This window comes from Dipodomys merriami, unplaced genomic scaffold, assembly GCF_024711535.1.
Source record: "Dipodomys merriami isolate MVZ:Mamm:240054 unplaced genomic scaffold, mDipMer1.0.p SCAF_14, whole genome shotgun sequence".
Lineage (NCBI taxonomy): Eukaryota > Metazoa > Chordata > Mammalia > Rodentia > Heteromyidae > Dipodomys > Dipodomys merriami.
Genome location: NW_027202715.1, coordinates 21616587 through 21633637, shown reverse-complemented (window position 1 = coordinate 21633637; position 17051 = coordinate 21616587). Strand labels below are relative to the sequence as shown.

The 17051-nt window shown below is 35.5% G+C and overlaps 1 protein-coding gene across 2 annotated transcripts in view; it reads right to left on the bottom strand.

Moving 5' to 3' along the window:
• The window catches only part of Ctnna3 (catenin alpha 3), a 1374363-nt gene that overhangs the window by 506836 nt on the left and 850476 nt on the right, over positions 1-17051 (bottom strand). For both annotated transcript variants that reach the window (XM_070021006.1, XM_070021007.1), the window contains one exon: positions 1735-1827. In XM_070021006.1, the coding sequence (XP_069877107.1) occupies positions 1735-1827 (93 nt within the window). The remainder of the gene's footprint in view (positions 1-1734; positions 1828-17051) is intronic.

Genomic DNA, 17051 nt, shown 5'->3' with positions numbered 1-17051 from the left:
AAAAGTAAATAGTATCAGCCAGGAGCCTGTGGCTCATGCCTGTCATTCTAGCTACTCAGGAGGATGAGATCTGAGGATAATGGTTCAAAAATCAACTTGGGCAGAAAAGTCCTTAAGACTCTTATCTCCAATAAACCACCTGAAAACCAGAAGTGACGCTGTGGCTCAAGTGGTAGAGTGTTAGCCTTGAGCTGAAGACCAAAAAAAAAAAAAACTAAACTAAACTAAACAGCATCAAGTTTTAGCCATGGTGTGGATATGAGAACTCTTGAATACCTCCAATGTAAATATAAGTGTCTTAGCTATTATAGAAACTTCATTGCCATATTGTGGTCCATGTGAGGTGTTATCAAAAACTGACATCAGTGAGAGATCCCAGTTGCAGCCCTTTAGATAATTCTTTTTTCCTTAATCAACATTAAGCTCAAAAAGCAAAGTCCTTCATTTTTTGATGTTCTTAGAAATGAAACTGTCAGCATAGCAATTCAAGAATTTAACACATGGTCTTCTTTTAGCAGAAAAAGAGAATTTCAATAGACATCCAAAGACTTGAAGTCCCTAATCACTATTTTATTTCACATCCTTTTATTATTGTGAAAATACCATACAGAGGGGTTTCAATTACATGGGCAAGATAGTGAGTACATGTCTTATCAAGCATTGTTGCCTCCTCCCTTGTTTCCCCATACCATCCCTTCCCCTCCCCCGCCTCCCATTCCCACATCCCCTACCACCACCACCCCTTTATGTCGAAAAACGAACTTTACAATTTCTCCTCTTTATTAGGAAGTACCCACACTATTTTCTGCCTCTTCTGAGACAAGAGTGTTTAAAGCTGCCCTTTTACTACCTTTATGTAGATTCTGATTCAGGGCTATTGGTCAGCAAAAAATCATTCTATTCAAATAGATTGCTCTTCAGAATTTAAGCAACTCATGAATTACTGATAAGAAAGCATTTCTCTCTAGCCCATAACATCACAAGAAATAATTTCTATTATTTCAAGTAGTAAAAGCTTGAATAAATTTCCAGATACCAGTGGATCACTCCTGTAATGCTAGCTGTTCAGGGGGCTGAGATCTAAGGATCATGGTTTAAAGCCAATACTCCTAAACAGCAAAACCCAGGGACAGCACCCAGGCTCTGAGTCAACCCCAGAACTCCCCCAACCACACGTACACAAAACTTGGATGGAGATATATACAGTTATTGAATTTTGGGTCAGCATCTTGTTTTATCCCTTTAAACAACTACTAATTTAAAAATATACCCAAATAAAATTTAATTTATCTAGTTGCCAATTTGCTCATCTATAAAATAATAGACTCTACTTTGACAAGACCATTTAATGATCTAACATTCTTCCATTTATAATACAGACTAAGTTTTATATAAATTTTATAAAACAGATACCCTCTCCATTGCTTCTTTTCTTTGAATTTAGTAAGCTAGGTAAATAAATAAGCCTATTTATCAGGATTCAGTGTGTCCATTTTCAATATATTTCCAGACTTACAAATTTTCTCACAAATTTTCAGACTGGAAGATCTTTAATTCCAGCATCAAATCTCTCAGATCTAAAGAAGCCAGCTCATTGATCAAGGAGAGAAAAAATGATCTTGGAACAAAATTCTAGCTTCTGTGTTTAAAATACTTGAATATATTCCAATATGTATAAAATCCTGAAGAATTATACGTTGTTTCATAAAAGAGCCAGTAACGTAGTTTGCATACCTGTGGACATAGAGTTTCCAAGTGATTGGCTGCGACTCTGACAATTTTGACTCCATCTTCATTTGTTGACATGGAACAAGCAAGATTTGCCACCTTAAATACAATTGAAAATGATGGAAATTGTTTTAGCTCATCAGGGAAATACAGAAGCATTTGTTATCTAGGACAAGTAAGAACATGCGCACCTTCCTTGAAAATTCAGTGACAAACAGCATTTTTATAAATGTCACTGGTGTCTATTATGAAATAATTCTGAAAAATCTATTAAAATGAGTAACAACAAAGGCCTTAGAGAATTGTGCAAGATAGAAAGGAAGTACTAGGGAATGAGTCAGGAAAGCCTCTTGGTACCATCGAATCCATAATGAGAAGCTCTTAAGGGACTAGAAAAAAGAAGTTTATCTATGGATTGAATGCTAATAGGTTCTTGGAATCTACTATGATTGTGGTCTATTTTAAGTTTGTAATTGGTTTATTATTTCCCAGAGGTCTGTTATGCATACTTAAGTTACATTAAGCATAGCTATATCCTATTCATGTTTTATTCAACATCAAATATGCTCCCCAGCTGGACAAATACAAGATAATTAAATATTTCTCCCCTGGTCTTGATTTTCTATTACAACTTAATGAGCACTCTCTGACATTCTCGCAGTGAATTTGATTCAAGCATCAGTGACACCCAAGTTTCTTTTATATTATGGCTTTTGAAACTTAGATACTCTTCCAGTGACATGGGCATTCTTTTAAATAATTACCATAATGTCTATTACCAAAAGCCAATATTTACAAGTTCATATTCTCATAAGACAGGCTAACAAAGAATGTGAGGTTTTTCCTCTTTCTTTGAGCTCTAATAATGGTCAACATTCCTCTTGATAGCCAATCAGGGTTTCTGTACAGAGGTAAACCTTTCCCTGCTCTTCAACATCTTTCACTATCTATCTTAGCCATGAGACACTTTTCCCACAGTAATTTCTATAACTTTTCAAATATGTCTGCTGTTTTCTATATACATACAAAGCATATATCTTTTTACTCCTCAACTCCAAAATACATTCACTTGCAGAAAAAAACACATATTCATTTCATGTATCACAAGTGTACAATAAAGAGATCTTCAGGTCACCACTTCAAGAGTACTACAAAATGATACTTGAATAGACTTACAGTGTCTGCTTTTTATAGCATTCCTTTTAATAATATGTCAATAGTGGAACAACTCCTTGGTTTGCTTTTATACATAATAAAGTAACAGCCATACATTATTTAGCTGTGGACGGGCATTGTTCACTTTATTAATGTACATGGAAATGGCTAACTTGAAAAGGTATTTTGTTGGCTTGAAGGTCACAGTGCCTCAACTTTCCTATCTGACACATAATTAGCACATTTGTGAGTTACTTGAAAAGGGCAACAGTCTCTGTACAGACCTCCTCAAACCTCATTCATGATAGTACAACTCAGCAGACTAATTGCTTTAAAATGTATTTATATTGAATTTGTAGAAAATCTCTATTGGTAAATGCGGGCACTGTTTATAAATTACTGGCTCAATTTGTTGATCAAACTAAAAGAAACTCAATGAATCCAAAAGCTTAAAGTTATAAATGGGCCCTATGTAGATATTCTTCTTATTTTAAAAAATGTATCCTATTTCACTTCTTGGCCCTTTTAAAAGCAGATATTCCTACTTTAGACATTTGTTATATTAAGTACAAATAGGTTAAATGACTAATGTAATATTGAAATTTTAAGTACAGTTTATAAAGTTACTCCTTATATTCAAAATTTTCTATTCAATCAATGATCATGCTAACAGTATTTATGAATTCTCTCATCTAATGTCTATACATGTCTAGATTTCAGAACTTCTTAACAGAACTATTCTGTGTCAACTAAACTTTCTAGCTAATCAAGTACTATGGGAAGATCTAAGTGAGTTTAATATTTTTGTACCAAAAAAGGTTGAATTTATTTGTTCATTTATTTGCACTACTTGGGGTTGAAGTCAGAACCTTCCATTTTCTGGGAATGTGATCTACCACTGAACTAAATTCCCAACTATCTTTGTGTTTCTTTAGCTTTAAATATTTTTCAGATAGTAGCTCATGTTCTCGCTCAGGAGAAACATTTCCCACCTATGCCTTTGGTACAGCTAGGATTATTATCATGACCATGCTTGGTCAAAAATTGAAATTATAAAGAATAATTCTGTAAAAATGCAGAAAAGATAAGTGGCAGAATAGAATATAAAATCTATCAGAATAAAATATAAAAGTTGTTTTTTATTTCTCCCTTTTTCAAGGACTAGAATTTGAATCAAGGCCTCATACATCCTAGACAGCAGTTCTACCACTTCAAACATACTTGCAGCAATTTTTTTTTTTTTGCTTCAGTCATTTTTCAGCTATTTCTTACTTTTTGACTGTCCTGGAATCAGATTACAATCCTCCTCTTAATGTTTCCTGTGTAGCTGGGAATACATGCAGGAGCCAGCATGCTATTCCTTCTTCATTTCTGATTTGAATGTTTAATAACCTATTTTTCAACATGACATCAATAGCAGAATGAAAGCTTAATTTGTTTTATTTTAATCTTTCATTGTAAATATACCGCACAGAGGAGTTATAGTTATATGAGTAAGGTAATGAATACATTTCCTATCAAATATTATTACCCCTCCCTTGTTTTATCCCTACCATCCCGTCCTATCCCGCCTCCCCAGCACCTCCCTCCCCCAACCCTGAAGTTGTAAAGTTCGTTTTCAACATAGTGTCTTGTACATCTCATTGTTACTATGGGTCATCTGCATCCTTCTTTCAGCATTTTATTATTTCCCTTACCCTCCCCAAATTAGAAAAATGTATATACAAGATGCAGGGCACCAGAATAACATACAGTGACAGCAAGGGTTATAGCATAGGGGGAAGAACATACAAAAGAAACAAAAAATCATATAGTACGTTAAAAACTCGTGTCCCTATCTTGGGGTTCATTTCACTTCACATCATCTTATATGGTCATATGTACATAGCTTTTGACCTTTTCTGCTTGTCTGGTAAGATTATCCTAGATGTATATTAGCTATTGCAAATAAGGGAAACCATGGGAGCTATGTGTCTTTGAGTCTGGCTCACTTTACTTAATATAATTTTTTCCAAGTTTTTCCATTTCATAACAAATGGGGCAATGTCATATGGGGCATAGAATTCCATTGTAAATATACCACATTTTCTTGATCCATTCATCTACTTAGGGGCATCTGGGTTGGTTCCATATCTTAGCTATGCTAAATAATGCTGCAATAAACATAGGTGTGCTTGTAGCTTTAGGATGGCCTTGTTTGTGATCGTTTGGGAAAATGCCCAGAAGTGGGATTGCTGGGTCAAAGGGGAGCTCTATGTGTCGCCTTTTGAGGAACCTCCATATTTCTTTCCAGAGTAATTGAACAAGTTTACACTCCCACCAACAATGCAGTAGGGTTCCCTTTTGGCCACATCCCCACCAGCATCTGTTGTTATTAGATTTCTTAATTATAATCATTCTAGCTGGGATGAGGTGGAATCTCACTGTTACTTTGATTTGCATTTATTTTACGGCTAGAGAAGTTGAGCATTTCTTCATGTGTCTATTTGCCATTCTTATTTCCTCCTCAGGAAAGTCTCTCTTTAAGTCTTTAACCCATCTTTCTTTGAAGATTTGTTTGGGGGCAATTTAATTTTTTGAGTTTTAAATATATTTTAGATATGAGGCCCTTGTTTGTTGTATGCCTAGTGAAGATCTTCTCCCAATCCCTAGTTTCTATTTATCTTGCTAGCTATATTCTTTGCCATGCAGAAGCTCTGCAGTTTCATGCAATTGCATTTGTCCACCTTTCTTTGATTTGTTGTGTTTAATATTAAGAAAATTTCGGCCTGTGCCAAGGAGCCCTAAAGTTTCCCCTATTCCTTCCTATAATGTTTTCAGGGTGTCTGTTTTTACTTTGAGGTCTTTGATCCATTTGTAGTTGGTTCTGGTGCAAGGTGATATATAAGGATCTAACTTTTAGTCTTCCTCCGGTGTTTTACCAACTTTGCCAGAACCATTTACTGAAGAGGCTGTCTTTCTTCCGTCATATTTTTTGACTCCCTTATCTAAGATTAGGTGGCTATATATGTGTGGGTTCACTTCTGGGTAGGGTCTTACCTTTCTCTTGGCACAAAACATGGTACCCTTTATTCCCTAACTTATGATCTGAGTTGAGAAACCCCCTGCTGTGGGTCCTGGCCTTGCAGAAATCTACCACATAGGCTGGTTCTAACACTCACTTTCCATCAAGATCAAAAATTTTCTCAAAGCTGACTTTTAAGAATGGCTCAGTAGTGCCACAAACAGGGAAAGCTATAAAGCAAATATCTGGAAATTAGAAAATTTCTCAGTGACCCTTAGATAAACATGCAATTGTACACATTAACTCCACTTTTCATCATTATTTGGTCCAAATCCGACACCAGGATTTGACTTTCAGTGTTCTATCAAAGCCTGCCATGTTTTAACATCTCCATTTCAAGTTTATCTGAAGTCTCTGGAGCTCCAGTCATCCTCAGTCATCTGTGACAACTGACATGGAATCACTGTGAGAAACACCTACACTATTTGGACAGCTGCTCATCACACCTCATGCAGTCTGTCACTACGAAGTTCCTGTACAGGTTTTTACCTGCAATGTTTGATTTGTTAAGAACACGGGGCAAGTTTTGATGCTTGATGAGATTTTTCCTTGCGGCAAATGCATTGCACAGACTTTACATTATTAATTACAGCATCCTGTTACCGAGCATCATAACTCTCCATGAGGTAGAAAAGGTCATTATCTCATTTTCAGGCTTATTCCTCACTGGCAGATGGTCATACAAATCCTATGTAAACATTTCCAGGGACAGAGAATTCAGTGTATTGTAAGGCAACAGATTCCCACTGCAGGACAGTCCAAAATTACAATGCTATATATACAATGTTTTATAAAGAGGTGGAATTTTTCAACAATGTTTTTATAGTGGTCATAGATTACAGGTGCTACATATATTCATTAATTCTCTACCTGTTGGGATGAGCAGGATGATAAAAATAATAGAATTACAAGTATATAGCTATTAAAATTGATAACTTGTTGGAATGAGGAAGATGATAAGACTAATAGAATTATCAGTAAATAGCTATTTAAAATTAGTCTTGTTCCAAGTTGTTTTTTTAATTTACTTGGTTGTTTTGTTGGCCATGGGGTTTGAACTCAGGGCCTGGGCACTGTCTCTGAGCTCCTATGTTCAAGGCTACTGCTCTAACACTTCCAGCCACAGCACCAATTCTGGCTTATGAGTGGTTAATTGGAGATGAGAGCCTCATGGGGACTTTTCTGCCCAGGCTAGCTTCAAACCACAATCCTCAGATCTCAGCCTCTTGAGTAGCTACAATTTACAGGCATCAGCCTTGCAATCTTTTCTGCTTTTATTTTGACACAGTGAGTCTATCAGTTAAAATAAGAAGTATAAGGGAATATAAGAATATAATCCTAATTTTTTTGCCAACTAGCTGGTATCACTTCCTTATCCTAAGAAACACATACCTATGGACATACACACACATACTCTATACACACATGCACAATAATATACTACATAAGTACAAAACCAGACACTGGTTGATTTTTACCTCCTGAAAATAAGTGTGATAGGGCAAAAAGTCCCTTCAAACATAATCTGAGTATTTATGGAAAGTCATATACAAGGCTTCATAAATGGAAAACAGGTAATTATGACTTTTTACTATTAATTGGGAGAGGGAAACTTTAAAACCAAAATGCTCAAAAAATGAGAAAAGTAGGTATGCAGAAAAAATAATTCTAGCCATCCACTCAGGACGTGTTCCTGATTTCCTTTGGAGAATGGCTCTCTCTTTATAGCAGAAGATCAAATTTTGGAATGTATGTCATTTAAGAATCCTAATTGTTCCTCTATCTTAGTCTGGTTATATTCACCATCCACTGCCTATAATATCTTAGAGTAATCCTATGAGACTTCTTTTCATTTTAATTTCATTTTGTGCACTCCTATATATCTTTAACCAAATCTTGTTTTATTCAGGTAGTTCAACTTCATTTTCTCTTCTATGCAAGCAGAAAACCCTTACTCTGAGTACCAGACTAGAGTCTCACATACCAACAGTGTTCTAATTTCAGTGGTTACTTTCATCAAACTTAAATGATAGCAGTGCAGAGATGTAGCCATTTCCGTGCGAGTTAACTTCTAGATATCCTAGTGTGAGATGTAAGTTCAAAGAATTATTTCTATCAGATTATGCACAAGCACATAAACTTTAAAATATTTTATTAGAATGGTTTAAATAGGGCATCCAATTCTTGATGAAAATAATTTACACTTTTTTAGTGTATCTTTCTGCAAGCTGTTCATTCTGTTTGTAAGCCATTCCTCATACCTTCTTCCAAATTATGTCTGCATTCAGGACCTATGTTATGCATCTCTCATATAAACTCTTTGCAGATGCCCAGAATCAGAACTCATACCTTCTACCTTCCACATACTCAATTTTAGTAAATCCTCATTCTTTCAAATGTCTCTTATATACCCATCAAATGGTGAGCTGTTCAGAGGTAAAGACAGATGATATCTTTTCAAATGCTTATCACACAGAATTTCCTGAAAATAGTCCATGTAAATAAGCAAAAATAATCATTTATCTTTACCCATCCAGATTTGAATCATCATGAATGCAAATTATTTCCTATTGTGTTGAAATGTTTTAATGAATACCATTTTTAGAATCCTGAGTATACAATGTATTCATTAGAAGCTGTTCACCTCTTCCTTCCTTTCTCCATTAATTATCTACAATATGAGCAGAAAGGTAAAGTAACACTATATTACGTTATGGCAAAAGGACACCTGAGTAAAGAAAGCCCTAGGGTTGTTAAACTTAATTACTTTGAGTTGATTTCAACCTGAGTATGTATATACTTTCAGAAGCATCAAGATTTGATAAGCCTGGTACTGGTGGCTCATGCCTATACACTTGACTACTCAAAAGCTGAGATCTGAGAATCATGGTTTAAAGCCAGCCAGGACAAGTAAGTCCATGTGATGCTTATCTCCAATTAACCACCAAGAAAACAGTAGAGGAGTTGTGACTCAAACTAATACAACACTAGCCTTGAGCAAAAAGCTCAGGGACAACTCTCAAGTTCTAAGTTCAAGTCTCATGACTGACAAAAATATTGACAAATTAACAGCAAAGCCACAGGTGAACCCAGAGCAAAACTTTGAATGGGGGTATAGAAACAAATTAGACAAAACAGGTTATTTAACTTGGTACTTGCAATGCATATTTGGTCTTTCTTCTGAATATAGAAATCAGTGGGATTCCTCTTGTGTCCCTATCCTGAGCTTTTCTGCTTGTCTGGTAAGATTATCCTAGATGTATACTAGTTATTGCAAATAAGGGAAACCATGAAAACTATGTTTCTTTGGGTCTGGCTTACTTCACTTAATATATTTTTTTCCAAGTCTTTCAATTTCCTAATAAATGAGGCAGTGTCATTCTTTTTCATGGAGGCATAGAATTCCATTACACATACATACACACACACACACACACAATCACACTCACACACACATTGTCTTGATCTGTTCATCTACTGAGGAGTATCTGGGTTGGTTCCATATCTTAGCTATAGTGAATAATGCTGTGATAGAGGTTTTTAATGTACTATGTGATTTTTCTTTTATCTCTTTTATATGTTCTTCCTCTATGGTAATAACCCTTGTTTTCACTCTATTTTATTCTGGTGCCCTGCATCTTTTTTTTTCTTTTTTTTTTAATTTAATTTAATTTTATTTTAGAACATACTGTACAGAGGGGCTACAATTACATGGGCAGGATAATGCATACATTTCTTATCAAGCATTGCAGCCTCCTCCTTTGTTTACCCTTCACCTCCCTTCCCAGCCTCCCCCCTCCCCCCACCCAATTATACCCCCCTCCCCCCCCCACCGACATTGTAAAGCTGGTTTTGACATGACATTTTGTACTTCTCATTGGTGCCCTGCATCTTGTATATACATTTTCTAATTTGGGGGGCAGGGAAGGAAATAACAAACTGTTGAAACAAGAATACAGGTTGACTCATAGTAACAATGAGACATACAAGACACTATGTTGAAAACGAACTTTACAACTTGGGGAGGGGAGGGAGGAGTTGGGGAGTTGGGGAGGGAAGGTATAGTAGGGGAAAATCAAAGGAGGAGGTAACAATACTCAGCAGGAAATGTGCTCATTACCTTTCTCATGTAACTGTAACCCTTCTGAACAGTATGTTTACAATAAAAATATTACAAAGAGAAAACAGTGAGATTCAGAAAAGTTTGTGAAGAGGCATGAAGAAGGAAAAGAGGAGTCTATACCTTTCAGACACATTAGGGAGTAGTGAAATTAAAAGTACATGAGCTAATCACTTGTAGTTGAAACAAATTTTATAGTTGTAGTTGGAACAATTTTGTAGTTGGGAGTAATTTAAAGGGAAAACAAGATTGAGACTGAACTCCAATTGAGATTCATAAATGGACATGAACAATACATCTTTGCATCTGATGTTCAGGGGTGTACAATGAAGATACTCATTAGGTGCCTCTCAATAGATGAATGAATCAAGAAAATAAACACAATAGAATTCTATGCCTCCATCAGAAAGAATGACATTGCCCCATTTGTTAGGAAATGGAAAGACTTGGAAAAAATTATATTAAGTGAAGTAAGCCAGGCCCAAAGAAACATAGGCCCTATAGTTTCCCTTATTTGCAATAACTAGTATATGTCTGAGACAAGCAGAAATGGTCAGATAAGTTGATGTTAGGCGAAATGAACCCCAAGATAAGGACTCAAATGGTTTTTCTTTCTTGCTATTGTTTCTAACATATTTATGAAATGATTTCTTTGTTGTTTTGTATATCCCTCCCCATGATATAACCCCTGTTTTCACTGTATTTGATGCTGATATAATTTGTGGAGGGGTAGGGAAAAAAACAAATTGTTTAACTAAGGATACAGGTTGCAACATTGCAACAATGAGATGTACAAGATGTGATGTCGAAAAATGAACTTTACAACTTTGGCAGGGGTGGGGGTGGAGATGGGAAGGGATGGGAAGGGGAAACAAAGAAGGAGGCAACAATAAGATAAGAAATGTACTCATTACTTGCTAATGTAATTGTAACCACTCTGTACAGTATTTTCACAATTAAAAAAACTTATTAATAGAATAATTTTTTAAAAAGCACTAAATTCTCATTGGTAATTGGATATGACTATATATGGAACAAAGTTCTTAGAAGGGTAGCAAAGATACCAGTATTTATTAGGCAGATAGGACAAAATAGTCCTATAGAGAACCTTACAAAATGTGGCCAGATATACAGAAGGTTATCCACAAAACTATGTTGTCAGGGAGACCAGGAAATGTGGCCAGATATACAGAAGGTTATCCACAAAACTATGATGTCACGGAGACTAGGAAAAGAGAAGGCCTCTAGAAGATGTTACCAAATACCAAATACTGAGAGGCAAAATGATTATAGAAAATACCCACTGATTCAACCAGACAGAGAGCATGCTATTTGTTCTGATGAATAAAATGATGGCCAGAGAGCATTGCATGGACAGAGATGGCCACCTAATTACTAAGGGTAGCCCCTCAAATCTATGACTTGGAACAGAGAACAGTAGAACATAAAGACAATACTTACTCTCATTCTCACATCCCCCATTTCTTTTTTATTTACATCTCTGTCATTTCTTGAATTCTATAATTCCTTGTCCTTCATCTTAGGGAACTTTTTATTTGTTTGCTTACTTTGTGGCTCTGGGTTTGAACACACAGCCTTGTGCTTGTAAGGCAGCTGCTTTCTCATGTAAGCCGTGTCCATACCCCAATCCAATCAAGGTTTCTTTTTTAAAAATTCATATTTACCTTTGGTTTTAGTTTTCTATTGTAATTCAATGTGCTTTCCTCTATATTATGCCATCCTGCCACCAACATTTTTTTTCAAATACAAATTTTATTCCCCATCCTCATATCTCCATTCCTACATCATTACCCTCTGGCCACAATATTCTATGCCGTCTGATCCAAGATTCACCATTCTTCTACCCTATACTTTAGCAATCCAAAACTACTTTTGACAAGACAATTACAGTTATTGTGAAGGTGATGTTCCGAGGGGTTTCGGTTACCTAAGTCAGGTAATGAGTACATGGTGTTTGAACAGTGTCAGCTCTTCCTTCGTTTTCTCCCAGATTTTTCCTCGTGGCTCCTCCCAGCCCCACCCCCACTCCCCCCTTGCCAAGTTATACAGTTCATTTTCAGCATAGTGTCTACTAAGTATCACTGCTGCATTTTTTTCAGCTTTTGTCACACCATTTCTGTACTCCCCCTTACTCTCCCCCAAACAGATAAACTTACATACAAGACAAAAGATACAGAAATCAAAAAAGTGACAAAGGGGGGAAATAAACAAGAAGCAAAATAACATAAAACCTATCATTTCCATCTCTTGGAGTTCATTTCAATACACATCATTTATATGATCATATGCCCGTAGCTACTGAACCTTTATGATCCTCCCCTAAGAATATCCTACTTTGGTCTCACTGTGTGAATATCTAGAGCTGTCCAAGTATATTTTTTGTCTTTTACCATCCAGTGTGTTTACTTGTAACAAAAATCTACTTTTAATATTAGTGTTTCCCCCTGTCACGCGACATTAACACGTTATTTCTTCTGGTGTAAAATGTATTATGTCCTTCTTCTTTGCTACCCTGATATAACTTTGATCCATTTAATGGCTGTTCATGAGACCATTGCTCAAAGTAATTCCTTGGAAAGTTTTTTTTTAATGCATTATACCTCATCCAAGCCTCAAGATCTCCACTTATGTAAGTCCTAGTTGCCACTATATAACTATATATTCACTAGGGACTTTAATTGTTTAGTGCCATTTTCTTTGCTTTGTGAACATGGATATCCCCTATGATTTCTTTTATACCATTTGGCCCAAAGTGCCTAGTATCTGACACATAAAAAAACAGTCAATAGTTCCCATGTGAATGAAGAAATGCATAATACATGAATCCTTGTGCTTCAGAATGTCATCTTCATAGATTAAGATGAGATGAAGAGAGAAAGAAAAATGGGATTTGGAAGGAGGAGACAGTATCAATTCAGAATGAGAGCAAAAGAAGAATGATATTTCCCTTTGAAATTCACTGCAATATTCCACAAAGGCTTAGACAGACTTCAAAGAAAAGTAACATGCTTTTCTTCCAGTCTGGCCATCATATTTAACAAGACTTAGGGGGAGAGCTACTTTCAAGTTGCACTTTCACTTAAGATGTCAAATTGAGAGCTCAGGAAGTTCTCTCAATTTAGCTCTTAATCTATTTATTTTTAACCAAATAAATCTTTAAAAAGCCCAATCTGGCTGCCAAAATGCTGGCGAGTGTGGCAGAAGGAAGAGGAGCAGTAACTCCCACCAACAAACCCAGAAGCTTTAGTTCTCTCGAGAAAATCAAGCTTTCTTTCTAAGAAAGCCCAGCAAAGGCCTAGGGACCAAGTCAATTGTAGAAGCCAACCTATGATATTCCCTGGTAGGCATCCAGATGACCTGGCTACATAGGGCATCACTTTGGTCCTCTGGATATAAGAGTGCTAATTCTAATGTCCCTGGTAGTAATAAGAAATGGTCAAGAATGGTAAGCTCTATGGAATATTTAACTAATAGAACTTTGCAAGGTAAAGGAAACATTTTTACCAATTAACAAATATTGATTGTGTATCTATTAAGCAGAAGCCAGAAAATTCAAAGGCAGTTGATGTGACTGTCAAGAAGTATGACTGATTGACGGGCACATGGGAGGAGCTCAGATCTAGAACTAGAGGAAGCCAGAGGCAAGGGAACTCCCACAGAAGGGACTGTTACCAGGGTGTCTCATGGAGACAAATTAAGCTGTTCCCAACACATTACAAAACCTAACTCACAGAACCCTTTCAAATTAAGTGTGTTAATGTTGGCACCTGCTTCTCTTCTCTTTGGCTATCCACATATAAGATGAGGAATATTCTGATTTTATTTCTAGATCACCTTTCATTCCAACCATGCCTTTTATTCATGGGGAAGAACTTATAAGAAAATTAGACCTGAGGTAATGAAAGGGAGCAGAGCTGTCAAGAAATTTTGTTATTCACTCAAACATAAGAAAACTAATAAATAAAATATTTGCCAGTTAAATACAGTTATGTAATAAAAAGGATATTAATAGAAAAAAGGCAAGGTACTTTATCTTAGGAACATACGAATAGCTCATGATTAGAAAATCTAAAGGTGAAGTCCTTACTTTATCAAATTTCAATCAAGTTGCAAAAAACATTTGGCTAAAGTGTTGAAGCAAATAAAACTAGGCAACTGAACTATGAATAAAACAGATTCTACAAACAGGAAAGATTTTAGTAATTTATTGCAAATATAATGTTCAAAATTAAGATTAACCTCGGTGTGGTAATAGACACCTGTAATCCCAGTACTCAGGAAGCCAACGCTGGAGGCTCTTGAGTTCAACGCCAGACAGAAGTACATGGAAAATTCCAGTTTAGCCAGTGGTGCATAGCAAGATTAGCTCTTAAAAGTATTTAAAACATCATGATGAAGAAAAACAATACAATTAAACAGTTACCAATTTGTTGACTTGAAAACACAAAAATAATAAATTAAGATTCCATTTATTTGGAATGCTAAAAGTAGTCTGTGAATGTTGTGTTTGAAGCAATTATATCTATTCCACCACCTTCAAGACAGGGTAATGATTCTCATGGACTGGGGAATTATAATAAGGTCCTATATTTCTTTCTTTTAATTATCTTTCCCATACTCTCTGATTCTATCTAAATTTGTATATGAATTTCTTATTTATTTTGAACAAATCATTAGAGATGAAAATATCCATTTGTCTAAGAAGACATATACCAATGTTGTTTGAAAATCAGGCATCAGTAGACTGCGTCCCTATGTCTTCACAAAATAAATGACATACACATGCACACATTCAGGGAGAGGACACAAATAGGTTCAACTGTTAACTGCATTGCTTTCAATAATGTATGAGATATATATGTCCAATACATTAGTACAGATCTGAAATATATACTGAGACAAACACAGAATATATATATGTATATATATATACATATATATATATATATATATATATATGTATATATACCAAACACATTTCCCTTTTATTTTGGAAGAATATCTAACTATATGAATTCCTGTAACCCACATTGACATATGATGTAAATTACAATGGAAAATCCAGCTAGACAGTTTCTTCAAGGTCTGTCTCTAAATGAAGCTATTATTCACCTCAGTATCACCACTGTAAGGATAAAAATATCTGTCACTTGCCAAGTTAATTTAATAAAATAAACAGTACCAAATAAAATATATTTAACAACCAGAGAGACTAAAGAATGTATCCATAAATTAAAGACAATATGAAGTGTTGTTTCCTATACAAGTAATATGCTCTTCTGTCCAACTGAGGTCAAGTAGAAGCATGAAGCATGCAGACCCAATAAAATTTTATTAATGGGGTCACTGCATAAAGGGCAGATGTTGAAAAATATTATAATTAGCCTTCATTATCACTGAAAATGATTCAGATTTCGAAAGTCTATGAGCATTGACCTAATCTCTCATATAACAGAAAGCGTACTGATTTTTGTTAAAGAGAGAATATGTTAAAGGTTAAGTTTTCAATGAGATTAATTCTGAGCCAGCACCTTCTGTACATGTTGTTCTATTCCGATACAACCCTGGAAACAGAACATGTCATATATTACAAAGTTAATTGATTTGTAATTATGTAAACTTTCTAGATACAGATGAGACCATCTGATTCCCTAACTAATCAAGAAGTCTACACTCAGATACATTACTTACTTTTATACAAAAACAGATCACTTAATAGAATGCCAGAAATCAATTGACTGGAATCTTTTCATTTGTAATCTTTCAGAACAATAGTCTAGGCAACTATTTTTTTCCTTACAGACACTTATTTATGAGTAACTTTGAGAGAAATAGGATGAAAGCAGCTAAATTCATTACAATTTTAGCATCAAAGATTTACTCTTATATAAATGACTCATAATAGGACAAGTTTTGAAAGAACAAAATGTATGTACTGTGAACACACACGCACAGTGAGTGTGTGTGTATGTGTGTGTGTGAACTGGGGAAAACATTTGTCTACATGTGCATGAAGACCTCAACACAATTTGGCTCAGTGGTAGAGCGCTTGCCTTGCAAGCATGGGGCCCTGGGTTCAATTCCTCTGCACCACATAAGCAAAAAGAAAAAAGCCGGAAGTGGTGCTGTGGCTCAACTGGTAGAGCGCTAGCCTTGAGCTGAAGAGCTGAAGGACAGTGCCCAGGCCCAGAGTTCAGGCCCCACGACTGGACAACCCCCCCAAAAAAGAAAACAAATTAGCATATTTACTATTAAGCAATAGCATATTAAAAATTACCTATTAAAGAACTGGCAAGACATGTAATGGTAGCTTATACAAAAATACTAAACTGCTCAGGAGGCTGAGATTCAAGGATCATTCTGTGAGAAACTTATCTTCAGTTAACCAGTCAGAAGGGGAACTGTTGCTCAAGTGGTAGAACTTCAACCTTGAGCGAAAAAAGCTGAGAGAGCACCCAGATCCAGAGTTCAAGCCCCAGGAGCACCCCACACACAAAAGCTTTAGCTGGAAATACACAAATCATCTAGAGCTATGTAAATGAAAGTTGAAACAATAGTATATAATGTGTTATTAAATGAGATTTCCCTAAATATAGATGAGCTTTAGACTAAGGAAATTGTGGATTGAAGCTTTACGAAAATAATTGAATACAAATAAGACCATATTAAATGAGTCTTATAGAAAGACAACACATAAAATATGAACAGTTAAACTCTGTAAGACTACTTTGTAAAATATGTTAGTAGGAAACAAGCATTTTGATAAATCCTAGTATAAGAATATTCTAGATAAAACAAATCAGAAATTTCTGTATTCTACTTATTGTATAGTAATAAATGATCTCATAAAATCATTCCATAAACTGAAGGTTAAATTGTGCATTATCATATTTCTACCTTTACAACAACACTTGCCTGTGTATTTATTTCAGATCTTTTGTGTGTATGTATGCTGGTAATGGG